The sequence below is a fragment of the Oryx dammah genome, unplaced genomic scaffold (assembly GCF_014754425.2).
Source record: "Oryx dammah isolate SB20612 unplaced genomic scaffold, SCBI_Odam_1.1 HiC_scaffold_14, whole genome shotgun sequence".
NCBI lineage: Eukaryota > Metazoa > Chordata > Mammalia > Artiodactyla > Bovidae > Oryx > Oryx dammah.
In genome coordinates, this window is record NW_024070198.1 from 34,148,259 (window position 1) to 34,173,880 (window position 25,622).

General features: G+C 39.8%; 1 protein-coding gene across 1 annotated transcript in view; it reads left to right on the forward strand.

Moving 5' to 3' along the window:
* The first annotated feature begins 4,256 nt into the window (after window positions 1-4,256).
* The window catches only part of FHIP2A (FHF complex subunit HOOK interacting protein 2A), a 38,957-nt gene continuing 17,591 nt past the window's right edge, over window positions 4,257-25,622 (forward strand). The window contains exons 1-7 of the mRNA XM_040255077.1: window positions 4,257-4,591; window positions 10,823-10,901; window positions 17,560-17,729; window positions 19,393-19,497; window positions 19,951-20,073; window positions 24,221-24,514; window positions 24,690-24,886. Coding sequence (XP_040111011.1) covers window positions 4,547-4,591; window positions 10,823-10,901; window positions 17,560-17,729; window positions 19,393-19,497; window positions 19,951-20,073; window positions 24,221-24,514; window positions 24,690-24,886 — 1,013 coding nt within the window. The 5' untranslated portion in view covers window positions 4,257-4,546. The remainder of the gene's footprint in view (window positions 4,592-10,822; window positions 10,902-17,559; window positions 17,730-19,392; window positions 19,498-19,950; window positions 20,074-24,220; window positions 24,515-24,689; window positions 24,887-25,622) is intronic.

The following is a 25,622-nucleotide window of genomic DNA, read 5'->3' on the forward strand; positions in this document are numbered from 1 at the left end:
TTATACATGCAATATTAATGAGGATATTAAAATAGTTGTTTTATGGAAGTTTTCTTCCCATCTTTCCCTGTCTGTTCAATGTAAGCAACTCCGTTTCTTCCAAGTTTTCTTTTTGGTCCTGATTTTCCTTTGGGCTCTAACTTGAATATTGCAGGCTTTCCTAGAATTGTTGATGATCCTAGACTGCACCTTTAAGAGAGGTGCACAAAGAATCTGACTGAAGCTCTGAGTATGTGGACAGAGCTTGTCAACTGGGGGCTGCAATGTAAAGTTGTCCGGGTTCCCTCTGCAGGATCTTTGGGTCTGTTGTCTTGGATGAAACAGATTCTCCAGAAAGGACTTTTCTATCTTCTACCTGGAGGGATCAGCCTGATGACTTTATTTTGAGTCAAGAAGAGGATGAGGGTTGGGGACATGTGTCTCAACATTCACAAGGTTTATTTTCACTTTATCCTCCTTTTTCTTTTTTTCTTTTCTCGGTATGGAGGCCCTCCCTTTCTAGGAAGAAGTTTCTCATGTTATTTCAGGGTGGGAAGGAGGCAGTCAAGCAGTCTTGTGGAATGGAGGTGCATCTATCCAATTCTAAATAAACTTTCAAGCCATCCTGTTATTTTTAGTCCCACTTTTAACTCTACCTCCAGAGGTACTTAATGTTACCATTTCCTGACCCACTGAGAGGTTCTGTGAATGTATTAACACATCACTTTGGTTCTTGTTTTTTTACCTTGGGATTCAGCTTTCTTATGTCAGTCATATCAGTTATGGTCTTTACAGCAACTTTCCAGTTCTCAAATTTTTACTGCTGTCTCTTAATGTATTTGTACCATTTGGATTTGTACTAAAAAAAAAAAAATCTCTCTACTGTAATTTTAGTGAAATTTGGGAATGGAATGTCCAGAAGTTTGCCAGATTTTGGAAGATGTCCTCCAACTCTATTTCTTCTTCAACTCCATTCCAATTGAGTTTCAGTTTTATAGATTTTTTTTGTGCGTCCTTGCTGATTAAACTTCATTCATAAAAGAAGTTAACAAATTTATTCACCCTGAGGAAGTGTAATGAATTAGAGCTTAATGTATTATCTATTTCCAAAGTGTCTTAATTTGAGCAGGGGCTAAATTTCTTATTTGCCTTAAGTCAAAGGAATAAAGAAATAAGAGTTCTAACTTTTTTTTTTTTTTTGGCTGTTCTGGGTCTTCATTGCAGTGTGCAGGCTTCTCCAGTTGGCACGCCAGCTTAGTTGCCCTGCAGCATGTGGGATCTTAGCTCCTTGACCAGAGATGGGACCCCTGTCCCCTACATTGGAAGGCAGGATTCTTAACTACTGGATCACCAGAGAAGTCCCTAAAGTTCTAATTGAATAATTTCAGGCACCCATATCTAAGTGTTTTGGAGACCCAGAGAAGCCTTTGTTATGCTTTCTTAAATTATAAGCTACTCTGAATCCCATGGACAGAGAAGCCTAGTAGGTTACAGTCCACGGGGTTGCAAAGAGTCAGACACAACTGAGCGACTTCACCTTCTGTTGAGGTAGGTCCAATTCTACCCATGAATAAAGGCTTGTGATAGTGTCATTCTAGGATAAGAATAAGTAAGAGTATCTGCTCAGTTATAGTTCTAGTCCCACTTGCATTTCGTGGAACCTACATATCAAATAGATGAATCATCATCGTAAATACTGATATTAATCTAGAGCAAAATATACACTTTACTGTACTTACAATAAGTATTCAGAGACAGACATCTTCAAATACAAACAACTCTAAGTAGGCCTGCTTTAAATAGACCTCTTCATACAATTAGTGGTTGTGAGGTATTATGAAAATACAAAATACCATATAAATGTATGACAATTAGGTCAGGAAAATAATTATAGTTAATAATATAACTAACTATCTTAAACTGTTGAGTAATAATAGTAATAATAAACAGCATGTACTCTTGGTTGAAGAAGACACAATTAGCTAGAATTTGGTAAGGAGCATGTTTTGATTTTCAATGAATGACAGAATTTGCTTCCAGCATTCTGGAGGCTACTGTACAGGGAATTAAGGTCAAATTCACCTGATATCCAAGGACAGAGGTAACAAAACGGGAGAAAAGAAGACAGGACTAGTAAAAGTCTCCTTAAATCTTGATTTCTGGCCCTATTATTTTGTTAAATAGTACTATTACTAATAGTGAAAAAGAGTGAAAAAGTTGGCTTAAAACTCAGCATTCAGAAAACTAAGATCATGGCATCTGGTCCCATCACTTCATGGCAAATAGATGGGGAAACAGTGGAAACAGTGACAGACTTTATTTTTGGGAGGTTCCAAAATCACTGCAGATGGTGACTGCAACCATGAAATTAAAAGACTCTTACTCCTTGGAAGAAAAGTTATGACCAACCTAGAGAGCATATTAAAAAGCAGAGACATTACTTTGCCAACAAAGGTCCATCTAGTCAAGGCTATGGTTTTTTTTTTCCCAGTAGTCATGTATAGATGTGAGAGTTGGACTATAAAGAAAGCTGAGCATCGAAGAATTGATGCTTTTGAACTATGGTGTTGGAGAAGACTCTTAAGAGTCCCTTGGACTGCAAGGAGATCCAACCAGTCCATCCTAAAGGAGATCAGTCCTGAATATTCTTTGGAAGGGCTGATGTTGAAGCTGAATCTCCAATACTTTGGCCACCTGATGTGAAGAACTGACTCATTTGAAAAGACCCTGATGTTGGAAAGATTGATGGCGGGAGAAGGGGATGACAGAGGATGAGATGGTTGGATGGCCTCACCGACTGAATGGACATAAGTTTGAGTAAACTCCAGGAGTTGGTGATGGACAGGGAGGCCTGCTGTGCTCTGGTCCATGGGGTTGCAAAGAGTCGGACATGACTGAGCAACTGAACTGAACTGTTACTAATAACAACCACAATAATAACAAATGTTGGTGCATTGCTTACTGCAGACTGGGCATGTTAAACTACTTTACATATATTAAAAATTTTTCATTCGACTTCATGAAGGTAGGTATTACCACCACCCCGCAGCCCCTACACCCCAACCCCCGGCCCCCCAGCCAGAATTTTACAGATGAGTAAACCAAAGCACAAAGAGGTTAAACAACTTGCTGCTGCTAAGTCACTTCAGTCATGCCCGACTCTGTGCGACCCCAGAGACAGCAGCCCACCAGGCTCCCCTGTTGCTGCAGTGAGTGGCAAAACTGAGATTATAAATCTAGGCTATCCAGTTCCAGAGACTGGCCCTAAACACCATTCTGCACTGCTGCTATCTTTTCTGCCTTTCCCCTGCTCAACTAATTCAATTACAAATATATATTTTCAGCATGGGCTGTCCAGCACTGACTCCACCCTCATCAAGAATTTAATGGTCCTTTTGATATAATGCCAATCCTAGCAAAAACAAAGTTTTCCAGGATAAGAACATTTTCATAATTTGTATCAACCCAACCTAAACTTTACTAGTCCGAGTCGTATTTCTTCAAGGTTTGCTGAATACACTGTTGCATACTATTTTAAAGAAACCTCCATTCGAGTGCTTACATTGTAGCTCCACTTATCTGTCCTTTGCACTTCCTAGAATCCCTTTCAATTCTTTTTCCTCACTGTTTCCCAGAATCAACTGATGAACTGAATAGAAAATGCTATACTGAATTCATTTTCCATCAAATGTTCCAAACTAACAACTGAATCATCTTACCGTTTGTCAATCTGGGGCTTCCTGTTTTAATGTTGAATAAATAAATAATAACAATAAGAATAATAATAAAGTTTTACGGTTAGCAAAGCCATTTCATCTGCTTTCGTTGATTTGTTCTCATTCTTAGCATCTAAACCCGCCGTTCCTGTTTGCCTTGGGAATACTGTGCTTTTTCTTGCCGGTCTTGCAAATCTGCCCTTAAAAGACTAACCTCTGAATTCCACATACATATATGGCTTCGTTTTCCTACAAAATCAGCGTTTACTTCCACTGGAGAAACAAATCGCAGTGTGAAAGGCTATGGTTCTTAAACGTAAGCATGACAGTGTGTGGGCAGGAGACTGAGGCGGCAGCGGCCAGGCCCGACTCCCGGCCCCAGGCGGGCCGCGACCTCTGGGTGCCTCTCCCGCCCCCGCGACGTCCGGCCGCCCAGCCACAGGGTCGGCCTGGCCTGGCGGGGCCCTCCCCAGGCCGCAGTGGCGCCCCCTGCAGGCCGCGGCGGGCAGAGCGGGCGGAAGGAACCCGAGCCGAGCTGCCACCGTGTCCGAGCCGGAGCCGGAGCCGGAGCCGGAGCCGGAGCCACCGCCGCCGGAGCGTCGCGGGGCCCAGAGTCCGCGCGGAACGCCCTCCTCGCCGCCCGCCACGTCGCCGCGCCCGCCGGAGCCGCCGCGCCGCCCTAACACACCTGAAGCGGCCGGGCCGGCCCGCCTCGGCCCTCTGCTCGTCCTCCCCGCCCCGCACCGGCCTTCACTCTGGAGCGGCCCCGGCAGCCGCAGCAGGGGCGGCGGCGGCGGATCGAGGAGCTCTCCAGGTCGTCCCGGGAGAAGCTGCTGCAGTCCCGGGACAAGATGTTCTCCAAGTTCACCTCCATCCTGCAGCACGCCGTGGAGGCGGTAAGGCCGCGGGGCTGCGGGCGCACGACAGGCCGGGGATGGCGGCGGCCTACGTTCCCCGCCGCCGGCCCCGGGCAGAGAGAGCCTGGCGGCCTCGGCCCGGCGGCCCTCGGCGTCCCCGGCCCCGCGAAGGAGAGAGGCCCGGGGCGGGCGCTGCGGGGTCGTCGGGGCGCCGGGGGCCTCGGGCCTGGCTCTGAGCTGACCCCCTTCTCTCCTTCCTGCTCCGGGCCAGCGTGGAGCCCTTTTTCTCGCTCTAAGAGGGCAGCCGGGAGTCCCCGGGAGGACCGACCGCTCCCGGCCCGGATCGGGGGTCGTCTGATTACTCCGATGGGACCAGGGGAGTCGGGGAGCACCTGGCAAGGTCTTGGGGCCCTACCCCGGACTCCCTGACCGTTAACATTCTCCCTCAAAAAGTGGTCAGCGTTGACCGAGACAAAAGAAACGGCCTAACACTGTTTGGATTTGTTTTGTTTTGTTTGGGGTGGGGTGGGGGGCCAGGACGGGGTGCTCTTGCCGGGGGGCGCGGCTCTGGCAGGGAGGCAGCCCACCCGCCCCGGTTTCGTAATCTAGCCAGGTTTTGCTCTCGCAGGCCGGGCGGCCGAACTCAGCTGGATCTCCTTGATCGGTGTGAAATGCATTTGGAAGGTCTGACTGAGTGTGCTTTAGACATTTTCCAAGCCCTCACCCAGCACCAGGACCATCTGTTTCCTTTCTTCTCTTCCTTTCCTGGACGCTTTTCGTCTTTCCTGCAGTTGTACCCCGCTTTAAGGATTTCAGACACCAGCATAGGGAGACAGCACTCAAATCTAACACGACTAAAAGAGAAATAATTCATAAGAACGTGTCTTCCTGCTGATTCAGTGATAAGGGGTCGCGTTGCTTTACTTCGGTTGTTTTACTTTAGGTTGGCAGAAATGCCCAAATCGAAAAATGCACCCTGTGAAGTTCATAACAAGTGCAGTTTTGCTAGACGTGCTACTTGGCTAGTTTTAAAAATGTCATTCTCTTTCTGTGTTCAGCTTTTGGGTGACATAGCACATTCAGATCTACATAATTTTAAGGGGGGAAAACACACAATTTGCAGTAGAACAGTTTTTATGGCCAGATAAAAATAAAATGGATCTTTAAAACTCAGTAATGGAAAACTTTTGTACAGTTCTTAAGTGCTGTGTGGGACATGTTTAAGAGTCATTTTAGATCTGCTACAGGTTCTTGAGAAAAGGAATGTATCAAATCAGGCAAGACAGTTTTTCATGAATGAAGAGCAGTATTACTCTTGAGGAAGATGATAGCCTTAGATTCTAAGGCAATTTTTAATTTTTCTCTCTTGCTACAGCACTTTACTTTTAGAATTCAATTAAAATTTATAAAAAACAGTGATGTTTACATTTTATATTGTTCCTTAACTTAAAATATCAAGAATCATTTACTTTTTTGACACTGAATACAGCTTCATACTGAGATAATTGGGAATACGAATTTATTATATCATTTATATTCTATACTAATTCAGGCTGATATTTACAGAAATAAGTACTTAGAAAAAGAAAGATGGCTTTCAGTGCTCTCACAGTAAAGACTCATTTTTGTCCTGAGGCCTGTGTTTTCTGTCTGCATTATCTTCTTATAATTGTGTATGTTAGCATCTCCCAAATTATCCATGTAAATTGTCTGACTCTGCCTCTGTAATATCCAGGTTGTCTGCTTTGCTGAGGTTAGTGAGAAAAAGAGTGGATTATATTCACCTGCCCCTGGGAGTTAATGCACTGCATTTAGAAAAGTAATGTTTTTATTTACTTAGCATTAATGTTTTCAATTGTGATACCTACTAGTTTACTTTGATAGGCAGTTAAATGTAATGAAAAATTTTTGGCGTGCTTTTTTTTTGTCTTTTCACGTTTACCATTCTCTTGGAAATGAACCCATATGTAATGCTGAATAAGCCATCTTTGTGTTATTTGAAGAATATCTTTTTTTTTCCCTAGACCAAGATTGGTTTCCATTTATTTAGTTCTGTTTCTTTATTTGCTTGACTTTTTTTCTATGGCCTAATCTTACCATTCCTCAGTTCATTAGCTTTTGTCTATCCGCCTTTTAATTTGTTTGCCCAGTTAGTATTTTCTGATATAGTATTGCAATTATGATTATCAGGGTTCTACAGAGAAGGAAGATAATCCTGTAGACAGATGCTGACATGGCCTTTTTTCAGTTGTGTCATTGTATGAATCTCTATAATGTTTTCTCAGCCATTGTGGTATTATTATTTCCTAGGTTTTTTTATTCAATTGGATCCACCTTCAGATGTGTTTTTTAGGGTCAACCAGATACACATTCATTTAAATAGGGTTTAGGTGTAGCGTTTTCCTTATTGTTTAATTAATGGTTTCTTCTCACTTCCTGTTAACTACTTAAAAGGATGAAATACAACTAAGATATTTTCAAAGATCAGTACTTGAAGATGTGTTATTAATCTGATAGGCTACATTTTGAGTTTAGGAGAGAAATTCACACCTTGAGCAAAAACAAAAACTGTAATGTAACTCTTGACTCCTTTATCAGAAATGGTAATTTTCCTTCAGTATAGAAATGATTGGCTAGTAAGAGTCAGGAAATTAGCTAGTTGCCACAAATCTGAAATCAGGCCTCTCATGTAGTTAGTTCTGAGGTGGATCATTTTAGCCCAGCTTCTCCAAAGGATAAATAAAACGCCTTCCATTAGTACAACTCCGTATTTGTTGAGGGCCTTGGTCTGTGTGAGGTAGTCTGCCAGGGACTAATATCTTGTAATTCCCGTCAGTTCCAACCTTGAAGGCAGATTTACTCCAGGAGGATAAAAGGGCAATGTCAGGAAAAAATGTTTTATCTGTCTTAACTAGTTAATTCAGGGTAAGTCATCTTTCGGAATTTGGATGCATTATTATTTTCTTGTAAAATTATAATTAAGATTTAATGATGATTGTTGAGACTAGCAATTCCTTAAAAATCTACTCTGCAGTAGGAATTAAAATGTCAAATGAAACGTACGTAGTGTTTTCTTAAGTGTATTCTTTTCCAGCAAGTGCTCTTTAACTGTCATTCTTTAGTCATGCAGCATACGTTTTAGGAGCCCATCAAGAAAGCACAGTGCGAGTTCACGGGGAGACTGCATTGGTAGGCAAAACAGATGCACAGGTTGAAGTATAAGCCATGCACAAGCTTATGGCCTGGCCCCTAGAGCCAGACAGAGCAGGGTTCTAGGCTTGCCTCTGCCCCTAGTTCTTCACTGGACAGCTTACGTAGTCTTTGTGTGTTTCAGTTCCTCATTTTTGTTGTTCAGTCAGTGAGTCCTGTCCTACTCTTTGGGATCCGATGGGCTGCAGCACAGGGCTTCCCTCACAGTAAAATGGAAGTAATTAGGCCTATCTGATAGAATTGTGAAAGTTAGAATGACAAGTACTTAATGCAGTGCCTGGCACATAGTAAGTGCTTAATAAATGTTAATCATTATTGTTATTATTTGGATAATTGTTCTGTTAGTGCGTTCTGTAGGAGGAGAGGAGCAAGCACTTAGGACTGGAAGGCTCCCTGGAGGAGGTGAGACTTGAGATAGGAGGGGGTGGGTGTCAGAAAATTGCCTGGAGGAAGAAGCAATTTAAAAGAGTTGGGCATGGAATGTTGATGATGCTTGTGAGGCTGCAGGCGTGGCTCTGAGAACACTACTTCTCATCTGAGTTATCAGCTGCTGCTGCTAAGTCCCTTCAGTCGTGTCCAACTCTTAGCGACCCCATGGACTGCAGCCTATCAGGCTCCTCCATCCATGGGATTTTCCAGGCAAGAGTACTGGAGTGGGGTGCCAATGCCTTCTCTGGAGTTATCAGCTAGGTAGGTCCTTTTGTGTAGTAGGTATTTTGGGGAAAGACCTCCAGGTTTTTAATTACCAATAGTGTTGCCTTCCGCAGGTCAGTGAATGGCTCTAAGTCTTGACAAAAGTTTGTTTGGGAAAAGTCGAAGTTTATTGTGAGAATTTAAGACCACATGTAAGTGTAAACTTTGGCACTGTGCCTGGCACATAAAAGTGAAAGAAAAGTGAAGTCGCTTAGTCGTGTCCGACTCTTAGCGACCCCATGGACTGTAGCCTACCAGGCTCCTCCGTCCATGGAATTTTCCTGGCAAGAGTACGGGAGTGGGTTGCCATATCCTTCTCCAGAGGATCTTCCCGACCCAGGGATCGAACCGGGGTCTCCCGCATTGCAGGCAGATGCTTTACCATCTGAGCCAGGAGGGAAGCCCTGGCATGTAACTGCTCACTAAATGGCAGCAGCTGCCCTGTATCCACTCAATAAACATTACTCAGCGCTTACTATGCGCCATCATTGACTTGGAAACCGGGGGTTCGGATGAACAAGATGATATAATCTTTGTAAACTCATTGAGTTCACAATCTAGTGGAGGAGATGGATAACTCAACAGTCACCAGCATGGGCTCAGGGCTGGGAGAGAGGGAGCCATCAGTCAGGGAGAGGATGCCACAAGCATGTGTGGAAAGGACTGTGCCCTTGGCAGGAAGTCTGGCCAGATTTCTCCGGGAAAGTGATATACTCTGGAAATTCCTTTGGAAAAATTAAACAAAGCATAATATTTATACTTAAGAAACTCAGTACAGTTTTTGAAACACCAAATTTCATTTGGGTTTGTCCCAATTTCTAATACAGAATTAATTGATTAATAATAATACTGCATAAAACTAGTGTGTTAAAAGGTCTATAATACAAGAGAAATTCTATATATTTTGAGGAAGATTCTAAAAATAAGTAGCTGATTAAAACTGACTTTTTAATCTAAAAGTTTCAGGAAGATTATTTTCCCAAATCAATTCTTTCTTATTTCTCTGATTTTTTTCTCAGTCTCCCACGAGTTTTCTCTTTCCATGTTCCTGAAGTATAGTAACCCCAAAGATTTTTAACTCCATTGTTAAGGATCTTAAAGTCTTTAAAGTTTTTTTATAGCCTTCTATTTGGAAATGAGATGAATATTTACATTCTCTTAATGCAGTACTATTCAGAGTGGTGTGAATAGGCTCGTATGAAAAAGCTGGCAGAAAGATGTTGATGATTGCAGAAAAATTTTCAGGTCCATTTGTTTTCTGATTGCGTTTCATCTTCTGGATTGAAACACTTAGGATATCATGACCAATGTTTATAATTTACTCAGTAGTTTGGAAATTGTTTTGAAAGGTTTTGAACTTTGAGGTCTTTATGGGAGAACCAATCAAAATGAAACAAGTAGAAGGTCAGAAGTAACATGACCTCTGAGGTCATCTGTTTAGATGAATCTGTGAAAATGGAAGATTACGCTGCCATAGTTGAGGTTCCCAAAATGGAAACCTATTTGCTATTACAAAAACTGGGTCAGCTGTACTTTCTGATGAAAATTTATTGACAGTGCTAGGACTAGGAGAGCTTTCTCTCTCTGTCACTCATTTTAAAGAAGAGAAAATATTGTAAAGGTGCATCCAAATCTTTTTCTATCCGTTTAATACCCGTTTAAAATACTTGTAAGTTTGCAATGAGATGGTTGAAGGGATATAATTTTGGCCCTAAAACTTCTGAAGTAAATTTCAAAATCAAAATGTGAGACATTTTTGACTTTGTGGAATTTAAATTGGTAGTGTCTTGTTCATGTGGTCATTTTGCTAAAAATATGCACTGCCTAATCTAGGCTTAAAAAGAAAAGATTTACTTCTGTATGTCACTGAAAATAGAGAACAGTTTTAATCTGATTACAGGGTTGACTTTGGTATATATTTTAGTAATGGTGATGTGTAACTAGTTACATAGCAGCTTTTTACTGTTTTGCATTTCAAAGTCCTAGGTACAAAGATCCCTGGTTATCAATAATTTCATTTTCCTGATACTTTAGTAATAGAATATTGTGTGTTTTCCTTTAACTCTGTTACTTTTGAAGTCATGTATAGTAACTACTTGCAGAGAAGGAGAAAAAAACCCAATACTATAATTACGAATAACACTGATAAATGTGTTTTTCCTCTTTCTTAATAAATTATTTTACTTTCTTGGATTTGACATTGTTTTTATTTCTCCTTGATATTTGACATACAGAATCAAATTAAAGCTCATTCCTTATTAATATGCTGTTTTTGCATCATTAGTAGAAAAATACAGTTATATTTAATATGAAGATTTTAATGCCATTTTCTTAATTGTTGTGGTCTTTTTGTTTGTGTTTGTGTAGCTTGCACCTTCTCTTCCTTTACAAGAAGATTTTGTTTACCACTGGAAAGCAATTACCCATTACTATATAGAGACTTCAGGTAAGAAATCATGCTGATATTAAACAGAAAATTTATGAAATATTAAAATACATACAAACTACTCTTCAAAGTTATTTTGCATGAAACTTATAAGCAATTTATTTTAATTCTTCTCATTCAAAAATACAGCTGTTTAACACCTACTATGTGTAAGTGTTGTTCTGGGCACTGGGCGGTATGTCACTCAAATAGACAAAAATATCTGTCCTAACAGAGCTTGTATATTGATGGTTGTTGTTTAGTTGCTAAATTGTGTTTGACTCTTTGCAACTCCATGGACTATAGCCTGCCAGGCTCCGCTGTCCATGGAACTTTCCAGGCAAGGATACTGGAGTGGGTTGCCATTCCTTCTCCCGGGGATCTTCCCAACCCGTGGATGGAACCCTGTGTCTCCTGCATTGACAGGCTGACTCTTTACCAGTGAGCCACTTGGGAAGCCCGGATATGTTGATTGTATTAATCACTGTGTCATGTCCGACTCTTGAGACACCATGGACTGGAGCTTGCCAGACTCCTCTGTCCATGGGATTCTCCAGACAAGAATCCTGGGGTGGGTTGCTGTTCCCTTCTCTGAGACATACGGATTAGGAGGAAGCCAACAATAGACAGGTTCACATAGTGTGTCAGATGATGAGTGCTAAGGAGAAAATGAAGCAGGCTGAAAGGGGTGGGAGTGTTTGGGGAGTGGGGACAGAGCCATCGGAGACAGACGGCTCTCTAAGATTAGGGAAATCCTCATTACCCCAGGTGACTTCTGAGCCGAATCTGCAGGAAGGAGGAAGCAAGCCTGGAGGTGTCTAGGGAAAAGATCCAGGAGAGCGCTTTGTGCACAAGCCCTGAGGCTGCAGGGCACAGCACTTGGAGTGTGCTCAGGACCGCAGGAAGTGTGGCTGGAGCAACGCGAACACAGAGAGACACGGGAGGAGATAACGTCAACGGGGCAGGGGCGCAGGTTCACCTAAGGCCTTGTAAGCCATTGTGAGGGCTTTGGCCTTTACTCTCAGATGGGGAGCCTTTAAAGGGTTTTGAGCAGAGGTGTAACATTATTGGCTTTTTTTTTTTTTTTTTAATTTTTTTTAAATTTATTTATTTATTTTTAATTTTTACTTTACAATTCTGTATTGGTTTTGGCATAGATTGACATGAATCCACCACAGGTGTAGATCTCTTTGGCTTCTGCAAGAAACTTAGATTGCAAGTGTGCAGAGGTGAAGTTGGTAGAACAGTTAGGGGACTGTTGCAATGGTCTGAGCAATGTCGGTGGCTCAGACCAGGGTGGATGTGTTGAGAATGATTGTACTCTGGGTATATTTTGAAGAAATTTGTTGATGGATTGAATATTGGGTATGAAAGAATAAGAATCAAGGGTAACTCCAACTGTTGGGGCTTAGGCAGTTGGAATAATAGAAGGAGCACTCATTGAGAATGGGATGAGGAGACTCCAGGAGGAGCAGGTTTGTGAGAGCATTTTGGACTTTTTTGGTTTGAGACACCCATTATATGTGCAGTTGGATATTGTCAAGCAGACAGTAAGAAAGAGGGATCTGGGATTTAGGGTGGAGCCGTAAACTATAGACATGAAATTGAGAGGCATCAGCATGTAAGTGGGATTTAAAGCCACAAGCCTGGCTGAGATTACCCAGCGTAGCTACAGACAGATGGAAGAAAAAAGTATTCAGGAACTGAGCCCTCATACTCAGTGTTCAGCGATTAGGAAAATGAGAATGATAGCAAGCAAAGGAGATTTTGCTTTTGCCAGTGATGCGCCAGACTGCCAAGAGAGAATGGTGTCCTTGAAGCTGGAAGCGGAGAGAAGGATCAAAGTGTCTAATGATGTCAAGTTGATGAAGGCTAGGAATGGATCATTGGATTCAGCCATGAGGAGCTCATCGGTGGTCTTGATAAGAGCCCTTTTAATAGCAAGAAAGAGAGAGGAGACCTGATTGGACGAAGTGTAAGAGACAGTGGACAGAGAACATATTTGGATAGTGTGCGAAGACTGCTGTCTTGAGGAGTGTTAGTGGAAAGGAGAGCTGAGAGACAGATCAATAGCCGCAGAGAGAAGTGCTCTGCCTTGGCGGCGGGGGGTAGGGAGGGTGAGGGCGGGGGGGTTAATTTTTTTTTTTTTTTTTTTTAGATGGAAAGTACTGTCATTTGTACTTTGGTGAGAATGAGCTAGTAGAAAAGGAAAGGTGGGCACGAGAGTCATAGGAGATACTTTCTGAGCCATATCCTTAAGTTGGCAAGTGGGTTATGGGCTCCTAGTGCGTTAGTGAAGGCTTCATAGGCTTGTGGACAGCTCATCCATAAATTTAAGGCAGAAAGGAAAACACATGGGTGTCAGTGCAGGAACAGAGTGGACATGGTGTGGACATCTTTGGAAATTATCTTCTTTGTGCTTCAATCTCAGTGAATAGGCTGAAGAGCGAATATGGGGAAATGTGAATAAATTAGGTCAAAGTTTGGCAAAATTTTTCTGTAAAGGGCCAGACAGTAAATATCTTAGGCTTTGTAGGCCATACAGTCTCTGTTGCAACTATTCAATTCTGTTGTTACAGTGCAAAAGCAACCTTCCAGAACACATTAAAAGAAGAGCATTCTTTTGTTCCAGTACAACTTTATTAAAGCGGATGACAAGGCTGCGTTTGTTCCATGAGCTGAAGTTTGGCAACCTCTGAAATAGGAAATAGAGTAGTAACCTTGCTCCATAGCCCTGTGGGCTCCCGTTAGGAATATAGAGGTAAACACTAGTGGATGTGCAGATTGAACACGTATTTTTTTTAACTGAAAGGATACATGAAGAAAAAAAAAAAGTTGATTTGGCAAGTTGGTAGAGTCATAGATAATTCTTTAAAAGTAAGAAATTCCTCATTTTTATGTAATAAGTGATAGTCAAACTATCTATATATATACCTTTAAATATAAAATGTAATTTTGACCTTAATTTAGATGTTTAGACGGCAGATCTATAGAAAAGTTTTTTGACAGGAGCAGTCTTTTCAAAAAATGACTATTCTTAACCCTTGTGAGTTTTTCACCCCTCCATAGTCTTAAGGAAATACTTTAAAAGAAGGCCTGTAAGTTCTTGCTTTAAATGGTTTTTTTTTTTTTTTTTTTTTTTTCAATCTCGTAGCAAAAGCGAGTGTATATGTTACAATAAAGTATGGGACAAAAAAGTGGGCCAGGCACAGAGAGAGAAGGAAGCAGGGAGAAAACTGGGAGGCGGTGTCTGACCCTGGGCTTGAGGGTGAGCAGTAAGTTTTGAGGTCGAGAAGGAGGGCAAAGGCATTTCAGTAGAAGGAATAGCTTATGCAAAGGCACTGGGGTCTAAACATGGTTTGGGGTGGTCAGAGTGATCGGCAGAAACTAGATCTTCTGGGGAGCTCGGATTTTAATCCTGTCAAGTTGAGGTTATAGTTCATTTATTTCTCAAAAAAAAAAGACCTTTTTTACTATTTTTCTCCATAAATATGTGTAATCAAACCATGCTTAAATATTCATTCTTTCCTGGAATGTTTATATAAAACAGGTGAAAAATACTTTTAAAAAGTAAATTTCAAATAAAATTACACACCATCTTTTTTATTAGCCCTAGGCTACTCATTTTAGAAGAAAATGGAGACATCATAAGTTAACGTTATTGAATTCTTACTGTGTGCTAAGGCACTGGGCTTCACACACATTATTTCGCTGAAATCATACAGTAGCAGTTGCTGGTGTTGATCAGCTCCATTTTACAGATGTTGGTACTGAGGCTTAAGTAGTTTGCCCAGGTCACCCAGCTAAAAGCGACAGAGCCAAGACTTGAATCCAGGTTGTCCAAGTCCAGGACTCATGCTCTTAATAACTATCCCATACTCAATCATATTTGATATGTCCGCCTGGGAACACAAGTGACTCTTCTCTTTCCCTTGTTTGCTCCATAAGGCTTTAGTATTATGGTTTAGTCTGTGTGTGTATATGTACACATACATGTGTAAGTGTACAGACAAAGCTTTATATCATCAGATACATAGCACACCAGGATTGTATTGCACAAACTATAGCAGGACTAAGTAAAGAACAATAGAGACATAAAAAAACCTGTCATTCCCTAATACACTTTATATTTAAACATTTTATAACACATTTTATAAGAATAATTTAACCCTTATATAATAAATTTAGGTTGGTAAAATCATGTGTTTTTACTATGTTAAAAGTATTCATGAATTTTTACTTAAAAAAAAAAAAAATCAGTATTTTGTAAGAATTTTCCTGAGAAGCAGCTTTTACTTTGGGAACAGATATCTGCTGGTGAGAGGAGATGTCAGAAATTTTCCGTAGAGGGTTTTTCTTTGGGCTCTTCATGTTTGCAAATCTGGAGATGAATTGGGGGCAGTTCGAGTCTTGACTTCCCAGTGTTACAAAGCAATGTTCATGCTAAGTCACTTCAGTCGTGTCTGACTCTTTGCAACTCTGTGGACTGTAGCCCACCAGGCTCCTCTGTCCATGGGATTCTCCAGGCAAGACTATTGGAGTGGGTTGCCATGCCCTTCTCCAGGGGCTCTTCCTGACCCAGAGATCAAACCCTCATGTCTCTTAAGTCTCCTGCATTGGCAGGCAGGTTCTTTACCACTAGTGCCACCTGGGAACCCCACAAAGCAATGCAGTAGTGATCAAAACCAAGCCTGTCCTCTCCGCATATCCTACCTTATTCAGCTTAACATTCAAGGCCAACCTATTTTTATGTAAAGAGACCTAAAGTTTAGAGATGGCAAGAATACACAGAACTGTACAAAAAAGATCTTCACCACCCAGATGATCACGATGGTGTGATCACTCACCTAGAGCCAGATGTCCTGGAATGCAAAGTCAAATGGGCCCTAGGAAGCATCACTACGAACAAAGCTAGTGGACGTGATGGAATTCCAGTGGAGCTATTTCAAATCCTAAAAGATGATGCTGTGAAAGTGCTGCACTCAATATGCCAGGAAATATGGAAAACTCAGCAGTGACCACAGGACTGGAAAAGGTCAGTTTTCATTCCAGTCCCAAAGAAAGGCAATGCTAAAGAATGCTCAAACTACTGCACAATTGTACTCATCTCACACGCTAGTAAAGTAATGCTCAAAATTCTCCAAGCCAGGCTTCAGCAATATGTGAACCATGAACTTCCAGATGTTCAAGCTGGTTTTAGAAAAGGCAGAGGAACCAGAGATCAAATTGCCAACATCCTCTGGATCATCAAAAAGCAAGAGAGTTTCAGAAAAACATCTATTTCTGCTTTATTGACTATGCCAAAGCCTTTGACTGTGTGGATCACAACAAACTGGAAAATTCTTAGAGATAGGAATACCAGAGCACCTGACCTGCCTCTTGAGAAACCTGTATGCAGGTCAGGAAGCAACAGTTAGAACTGAACAAGGAACAACAGACTGGGTCCAAATAGGAAAAGGAGTATATCAAGGCTGTATATTGTCACCCTGCTTATTTAACTTCTATGCAGAGTACATCACGAGAAATGCTGGGCTGGAAGAAGCACAAGCTGTAATCAAGATAACCAGGAGAAATATCAATAACCTCAGATATGCAGATGACACCACCCTTATGGCAGAAAGCGAAGAAGAACTAAAGAGCTTCTTGATGAAAGTGAAAGAGGAAAAGTGAAAAAGTTTGTTTAAAGCTCAACATTCAGAAAACGAAGATCATGGCATCCGGTCCCGTCACTTCATGGCAAGTCGATGAGGAAACAGTGGCAGACTTTATTTTTCTTGGCTCCAAAATCCCTGCAGATGGTGACTGCAGCCATGAAATTAAAAGACGCTTACTACTTGGAAGAAAAGTTATGACTAACCTAAACAACATATTATAAAGCAGAGACATTACTTTGCTAACACAGGTCCGTCTAGTCAAGGCTATAGTTTTTCCTGTAGTCATGTATGGATGTGAGAATTGGACTATAAAGAAAGCTGAGCGCTGAAGAATTGCTGCTTTTGAACTGTGGTGTTAGAGAAGATTTTTGAGAGTCCCTCGGACGGCAAAGAGATCCAGCCAGTCCATCCTAAAGGAGATAAGTCCTGAGTGTTCATTGGAAGGACTGATGAAGCTCAAAGTCCAATACTTTGGTCACCTGATGCAAAGAACTGACTGATTGGAAAAGACCCTGATGCTGGGAAAGATTGAAGGCGGGAGGAGAAGTGGACGACAGAGGATGAGATGGTTGGATGGCATCACTGACTCAATGGACATGAGTTTGAGTAAAGTCCAGGAGTTGGTGATGGACAGGGAGGCCTGGTGTGCTGCAGCCCATGGGGTCGCAGAGTTGGACACAACTGAGTGACTGAACTGAACTGAAAGTTTAGATCTTCTGAACTGGCTAATTGAAATAACATTTTTTAAATTATAAATGCATACAAAGTTCTGATGTTATTTGTATTTTTTTCTGATCATGTTTTCATTTCTATACCCCATAAGTGGTTCCTTTTCTGAATTATTATGCATGAGTATTAGCTTTAGAATATCTTTCAGAATATAGATTGTGTTTGAATACGATATAAACCTCACCCGTGTGAACAATTCAGATTTTTCTCTGAATAGAAACAGGGAAATACAAAGAGCATTTTAGATGCAAATGTACAGTTTAAAAATGTTTGAATATTTGATGAATGTCTTTTAGATGATAAAGCCCCGGTGACAGATACAAATATTCCATCTCATCTGGAACAGATGTTAGTTATCTTAGTACAAGAAGAAAATGAACGGGAATTTGGAGAGACGGGGCCATGTATGGAATATTTACTTCATCACAAGATCTTGGAAACATTATATACCTTAGGGAAAGCTGATGTAAGTTCCTAATCCACATGATGTTCTTAGGCAAGTACGTGTAATATATGTTTTCATGTCTTAGAGATAAAGAAGCTGCCAAGCACTGAATTTAACTGTAGAGGTATATATTAAGCACGGAAGGATTCAAGTCAGTACATGAAAAAAAAAAAAGAAAGTTGTATGGCCTTTCCATAGAGATAGCAAAGCTCCCAAATCCTCTAGACAACTGGTACTTAGGCTGCTTAGAATTACAATGTAAACATTTATAAAAATCTACTCAAGTGCAAATGCTCAGAATCAAAGGAAATGAGAAGGATCCCATTGAATATTGGGTTACAAAAATTATTTTTCATAATCCTGAAAGAAAATGTCACTGATCATTCTGACATTAACACTTCTGATGAATAGAACCAGTTCAAGTAAGTCTCTGATGAATCTTCCTCCTCTTTAAAAACAAAGAGGTGATCAGCCAGGGGCCTCCCCCAGCTCTAAAAATTGGTGCTTCTGTTCTGTGAATTTCTGTAATATATGTGAAAATCAAATGAAAGAAACCTCAAACAGATGTTTAAACACCAAATAGAATTATAAAGTCGTATTAAAGACGATTTCCTTTTAATTAAGTCTGTAATTCTCTAATTCATTTTTAGGTTAGATTCGTTCAGCTAAATATTATTTATTATTTATTTTCTAGCTAAATATCTATTCACTAGTATCTTCCAATTTGTTCCCTTCCTCCCTCCTTTTTCCTGTCCTTTGTAGAGAGAGAGATTATGCAACATTATATTGAACAAATATTAATCAATTTCTGAGCAAATGTTAGTAATTATACTACTGGAAAATTTATTTTGATATTGGTGATTATAAATATTGTGTTTATCTGAATAACTTAAGGTATTTACTGTCTTCACATACTGTTGTGCTTAGGATTATAGCTTATGCTATTTCCATATAATGTGTCTATGGTGATGTTTTGGAAATATTTTGTGACTATTTTAAATCTGAGTCAACATAAGCAGGTTAATTTTAGAACGTATAACCTTGCTAACTCATACTCTCTTAATTTACAGCATGCGTAATCGTCAGGTTTATCTGCCTTTCAGCAAATATTTAAAACAATTGGCATGTTATCAAAACTTATTTATTAAATATTCATTGCCTGTAATAATCATAATGTAAATAATTTTGCAACTAATTTAAAATAGCATTGTTAGAATAAATCACAGCCATTTATACATAGGATTCCTTTATTTACATATATGTGTTAGACTTTATTTACTCCTCCATATATATGATGAAAGGTTATTGATTATCTGTCATAAATGTAAGTGATAAGATGCTGCCTTTGCCTGGGCCAGGGAGTTTTCTTTTACCCTAGCATTTAGAATATTAACAGCTTGGCATTACCTGAACCAAACTCCAATCTCCATGGCACATTATCACATTGCTGTTTGTGATTACATCAGTCTATGGTCTCACACACTCTTATAATTTTATTTATAGCATACCAGTCAGTAATAATTTGATTGAGAATTTTATTTAGACAAAGTCATTAACTGTCTAATTGCATTGATTTTTGAAGGTGGAATATATTCACATATATTGCCTCTGATTTTTTTCAAGCTTTTGAGTAATAAGTTTGCATTGTCTATTTTTTTTTCTTGTTTGTTTTTGTTTTTCCCAGTGTCCTCCAGGAATGAAACAACAAGTTCTGGTGTTCTATACCAAACTTTTGGGGAAAATCCGGCAGCCACTACTTCCACACATTAACGTGCACAGGCCAGTGCAGGTAGTTTGTTCCCTTTACATAAAGCTATTTGGTTCACTGCTTTTTGCATAGAAATAATTTTATATGATTTTTCTAAGAGTAAAAATAACATGCAAAGTAGCAAATGTTGATACTTGAGCTTTCTTGATGCATGACATTGTATTAAATGCACTTCATGTCTTTATATTTCTCTCTTAAAATTTTATGCATTAATTTTACCATTTACTTACTTCCACGACATGTCAAGAAGTTTATTAAATACCTCGCTAATTTTTTAGAATAACATATTTGAAAAACTTAATACTAGTACCTGTTTGATATAGGTGATTGCAAATAATGTTCTTTCTGAAAAATGCAATGTATTTGCATTATTTGAAAATTTTAAATATCCTGATGGTGAATGAATGGCTGTTTAGATGTTTATTTAAAGAAATAGCCTAAGTTTAAAATTTTGTTTTAAATTTTTTTTGACAGAAGTTAATTCGACTGTGTGGTGAAGTCCTTGCAACACCAACAGAAAATGAAGAAATTCAGTTTCTCTGCATTGTGTGTGCAAAGCTGAAACAAGATCCCTATTTGGTTAATTTTTTTCTGGAGGTATAGTTTACTTCTTGTCAACCTTCAAAGTATGTGTGTATTAAAATTACCATAAGAATTGAATTCTCTAAATAATATTAGAAGGAATTACATTTTGTGAGTAACAGATAGCCTGTTTTACTTCCCCAGAATTGTTTTCTTTTTTTTCCCAGAATTATTTTCATTTAAGAGTACTGTTTTATTTTAACCTGAAATCTCCAGAGAAAAACTACTCTCAAAGAATGTGACTGAACCCACATATAGGGAGCAGAACAGGGGCTGGACAAATACAAAGCTACAGCTTAGGAGCACAGCTCGGAGGGCAAAAGTGGAAGAGGGAAGTCATGGGAATTTTTAAGCTATCATATTTTCAGCCAGGCTTGCTCAAGCGTGGTGTGTGGGTAACCTGACCTAGGGTAAGAATGGTGTGTGCAGATCTGGACAAGATGTGAAACATCACGAGTCACCTCCCCACCCTGGTGTAGCATTGGGATTGCTCTGCTAATTGGTACTATCTTTTCCTAGCCATAGTTAACAAATTGTGATTTACTTAAATCAGTTAATATTTGGATTTTATTTCCAGTTTTAAATTAGAAAATAACTCTTCTGTTTTTCCTGCTTTCGTTTACTTTTTTTTAGCAGTAGTCATTTAGAAATATATTAGGGAAAATGTTGGTGTTTTTTAGTTTTTAAAAAAGGTTTTTTTAATCTTTTTTTTTTAATTGAGGTGTGTTATACACAGTACAACTCAGTCTCTCTGATTCTGTGAGTTTGACAGACACGTACAGTTTTATAACCACCACTGCAGTCACGATAAACAGCAGCTCCATCACCTTACCTCATGTCCCTTCCTGGTCATCCTATTTCTACCTCTGCCCTTAGCACTCATTGATCTGTTTTCATTCCAAGTTTTCTCTTTTTCAGAAAGTCATAAAAATATAGTCAGCCTTTTGAGTCTGGTTTTTCTTTATTTCCCTTCCATGCATTTGAGAGTCTTCTATGAGTTTGGTCACAAACGGATACTACTTTATACTACTGAGTAGTATTCTGTTGTATGGATGTATCACAGTTGTTTATCCATTCACCAGTCAAGGGATTTATGGACCAGTTTGAGATAATTACGAATGAAGCCATTGTAAATATTCACAGATTTTTGTGTGGACTTAGATTTTCATTTCACTTTGGGAAGTACGTAAGAGTAGGATTTCTGGGTCATGTAGTAGTAAGTGTGTATTTGCAGAACTCTTTCCAAGTGGGTTTATCATTTTGCAGCAGGGGCAACATATGAGAGCTGTTGTTCCATGTCCTTGTCAGAGTGGGTGTTGTCAAGGTTTTTGTTGTTGTTTTGTTTTTAAAACTTTTAGCCATTGTAATAGATGGGTTCATTTTTTATTTCATTTTATTGAGTAAGTAATTCAGGATATTATTCTGAAATGTTACTGCAGGTAGGTAAGCACCTACCTTACCAAGCTGCAAAATTGCATGGATTTAAATTTCTAAGTTAGTGTTAAGGACTATGAATACCTGTTTTTCATGACATGTATTTTGAAAATTTTTCTTCAAAATGACTGTAATACCTTTGTGATATAAACATATCAAATATCTTCATTTGGCTAACGGTGAGATTTTTCTTCTCAAAGTTCATTTTTACTTAAGTTTTCTTAGGTAACCAAATTACTTTAGATGCATAGATTTTTTTTCCAAGCTTAAGCTTTAAGAAGATTTTCTCAGAATCTCTGATACTTGTTTCAGAAGTACACAGCCATAGATCAGAAACTGAAAATTTGCAGGCATATGCATGGCTGCCTGTCTTCAGAGAAACATTTACATGTAGACCTCAGTATAAAAACCACCCTTCTGAATTAGGGTCATGCCTGCTGTGATCCCGCATTTTTATAACACCTACTTCTCCAAAGCCTGAGGTGGTAGGTGACTCCATTTTCTGAACTGACTGGACTATTCCTATGCTTTTAGTATTAATTTTAATGCTTTTAATGGCAGTTATTACAGTCTCCCTGGCATTAGAGTCATTTATGTGCCTTTTATTTTCTCTTCCTGGTCAGTAAGCTCCTTGAGGACAAGGATTCTATTTTATTAATCTTTGAGTCCCGATAGCTTCTCTGGTATTTAGCACAATGCACAATAACTGTTTAATTAACACATTTAATGAATGAATCTTTTGAGACATGCAGCTTTATTACTAGTATGATAGTAATAGAGCTTCCCTTGTGGCTCAGCCGGTAAAGAATCTGCGTGCATTGCTGGAGACCTGGGTTCGATCCCTGGATTGGGAAGATCTCCTGGAGAAGAGAAAGGCTACACACTCCAGTATTCTGGCCTAGAGAATTCCATGGACTGTGTAGTCACGGGGTTGCAAAGAGTCGGGCACAACTGAGCGACTTTCACTTTCACTAGTAATAGAAGTACTTTGCATTTCTCAAGTATATATCCCTTGAAATCTAATCTCTCGCTTCATTTACATCAGCCAGTTGATGGCATTTGCTATGAGTTAAAAGCAGATGGTAGATAAGTTAGAAACATTCTTTGCTGTAAAGGAGTTCGGTAGTCTGGTGATGAGTGAAGACTAATGTTCAAATACTGTAATCTAAGAAGGCGAGTATCATAAGAAAGATACAGAGTAAATGCCCCTAAAACTTCACAGGATGAAGAGATTACATCTGCCTTGGTCATTAGGAGGGAGCATGGAAGAGGTTGTCCTTGAAATGAGCCTTGAAAGATGTTTAAATAAGAATGGGCAAGCACAAGGAAAGGAGTAAAGATAGGGAAGTCCGTTGTGTGACTCACACAGTTTAATCAGGCTATGTGGTAAGAAAGGGCCCCAGACAGATAGATTGGAACTGTCAAAGGTTTTGAATTCCTACTTGCTTGCAGAGCTTTTCTTAAAATGCAGATCCCTTGGTTCCACCTCCAGATATTTTCATTCTGCGTTTTTATCAAGACCCGCAGAAAACCAGCAGTCCTGAGTTGAGAAACAATAGTTCAGGGAGTGAGTGCTGAAAGTGAAAGTGTTAGTTGCTTAGTCACGTCCGACTCTTTGTGACCCCAGGATTGTTCTTCCTCTTGCCATTCTTATCCGAGATGCTACTCCCAACAACAGTATTAACATTTTAGATGGAATAAAATATTTGACATTCATAAAAACTATGATACACAGTTGACTTCTTAGGAAATTGGGAAGTTGGTTGGAATATTCATTTAGTTCCATAGGATTGTTTTCTTTTAATATATGTGCTATGAGCCCAATTTCTCAACAAGATTGGTCGTGCTGCGATTCATGGGGTTGCAAAGAGTTGGACACGACTGAGCGACTGAACTGACTGAAACTATACTTTTAATAGCAATAAAAGTGATTTATAATATCTATCATATAATTTTGGAAGTGGAACTTTGACTTTATTCAGCATTTAATGCACTTCTGTGATGAAGCACTCTGATAGGTCCTGCAGAGAAGCTGATTTATGATGAATTCTAAATTGTGTGAATGTCTGAATTTGACATTCATAAAAACTACGATATGAAATGTGTGATTTGATTTTTTTGCTCCTACGTTTAAATGGAAAGCAAGAAACCTTTGCCTGGAAACTAATGATTTGCTTCAGTTTAGGTTCTTTTTGTGTTTGGCTGTGTTCAAGCAGATCTTCGTTTTTACCCTCAAAAATACTAGCAAGAATGTCCTCAGGGTATTGAGTTATATTTACAGAGCAGAGGTATTAGGAAAAGCCTTAGAAAAATCATCTTAGAAACTAATTTTGGAAGAATCAGCATTACGGCTATTTATTTTTAGTAGGCCAGAGATGAGAAAACAATTAACGGCAACTGAAACTTCCTGAATCTTATTTTTTCCTCACTAACATCAGTTGTTTTCAGTAGCAGTCAAATAATTATTACTAATATTGTTCATTGTTTACAGTCAGTGTAAAACATTTTATAGATCCTATTCTGAAGACTATGATAAACACCTATGTAATTTTAAGACATCTAAAGCACAGTTTGTTTAAGTCTGGGTATTTTCATTTGTCATAACAGTTTTATCTGTTGTGACAGTGGCCAGATATTGAGTGTTAATTATAGGAAAACTCATTAAAATATGATTTCTGTTCTATAAGGTTTTTGACATGAATCTTATAAAACATGTATTCCTTTTCAGAACAAGTTTAAATCACTGGCTTCCCAAGGAGGCCCAAATGCAATTTCAGAAGATGTATTAAAAGGTCAAGATTCCTTGTCAACAGATACAGGCCAGTCCTGTCAGCCAGAGGAATCGTCGGGTGCTTCTGGAACAGAGCACACAGACTTAGAAGATGAGCCTTCTCGTCAGATGGGTGACCTGTCCACGAGCTTGGAAAACCTCAGTGTCCCTGAGTTGCCAGAGGCCACAGTTGTTCGTCCAAACCAGGATTACAACCTCGTGAATTCTTTGTTAAATCTTACTAGAAGTCCTGTGAGTCATCTTCTTTTATTCCGCCCCCCCAACACAATCACCATTAAAAGCATAGAAAAAAAAAATTCTCTTTTTATTTTGGCATAAAACGTTAATCTGTTTAAGGGGAATTTTTCCAAACAACCTGAGGTGTGTCTGATTCAAGCACTGTAAAGGTGTGTGTTTTTCCCCTCAGGATGGCCGAATAGCCGTGAAAGCCTGCGAGGGCTTGATGCTCTTAGTGAGCTTGCCGGAGCCAGCCGCCGCCAAGTGCCTCACGCAGAGCACATGCTTGTGCGAACTGCTCACCGACAGGCTCGCCTCCCTGTACAAGGCCCTACCTCAGTCAGTGGACCCCTTAGATATTGAAACAGTGGAAGCAGTTAACTGGGGGTAAGAGCCGCTGTTTGTGTTTTCCTATCAAAGTGACCTCTTAAACATACACCTTTAAATCCATTTGCGTTTTGCAGTGATAGACCTCTTTAGGTTTGAAATATATAACATTGCTAGTCATCATTAAACCAGATTGTTGTTTTGAGGCTTGCTTTAAACTTTGTTATCAGGAACGAATTGGCGTGGTGACAGTCTAGGTGTTACACAGTTAAGCTATTTCCCCTTGTCTCTTGTAGTGATCAATTAATACCTTAAGATCGATAACTTTATCTGACTGTATTTTTTAAAAAACCAAAAAACTTGTGTGGAACCTCACCTCCCACCTCTCTCACCTGTTTCCCCCAGCATTAGGGCTACCCACTTGATTCTCATATGAAAATAGGATTACTGCAGAACATTTATAAGTTATTGAAAGTGTGAAAGTGAAAGTAGCTCGGTCGTGTCCTGAGTCTTTGCAACCCCATGTCCTGAGTCTTTGCAACCCCATCGACTATACAGTCCATGGAACTCTACAGGCCACAATACTGGAGTCCACAGCCTATCCGTCCCCCAGTGGATCTTCCCAACCCAGGAATTGAACCCGGGTCTCCTGCATTGCAGGCAATTCTTTACCAGCTGAGCCACAAGGGAAGCTCATTAAAAGTGTAAGGTGAGGTGAGGTGAAGTCGCTCAGTCGTGTCCGACTCCTTGCGACCCCATGGACTGTAGCCTACCAGCCTTCTCCATCCATGGGATT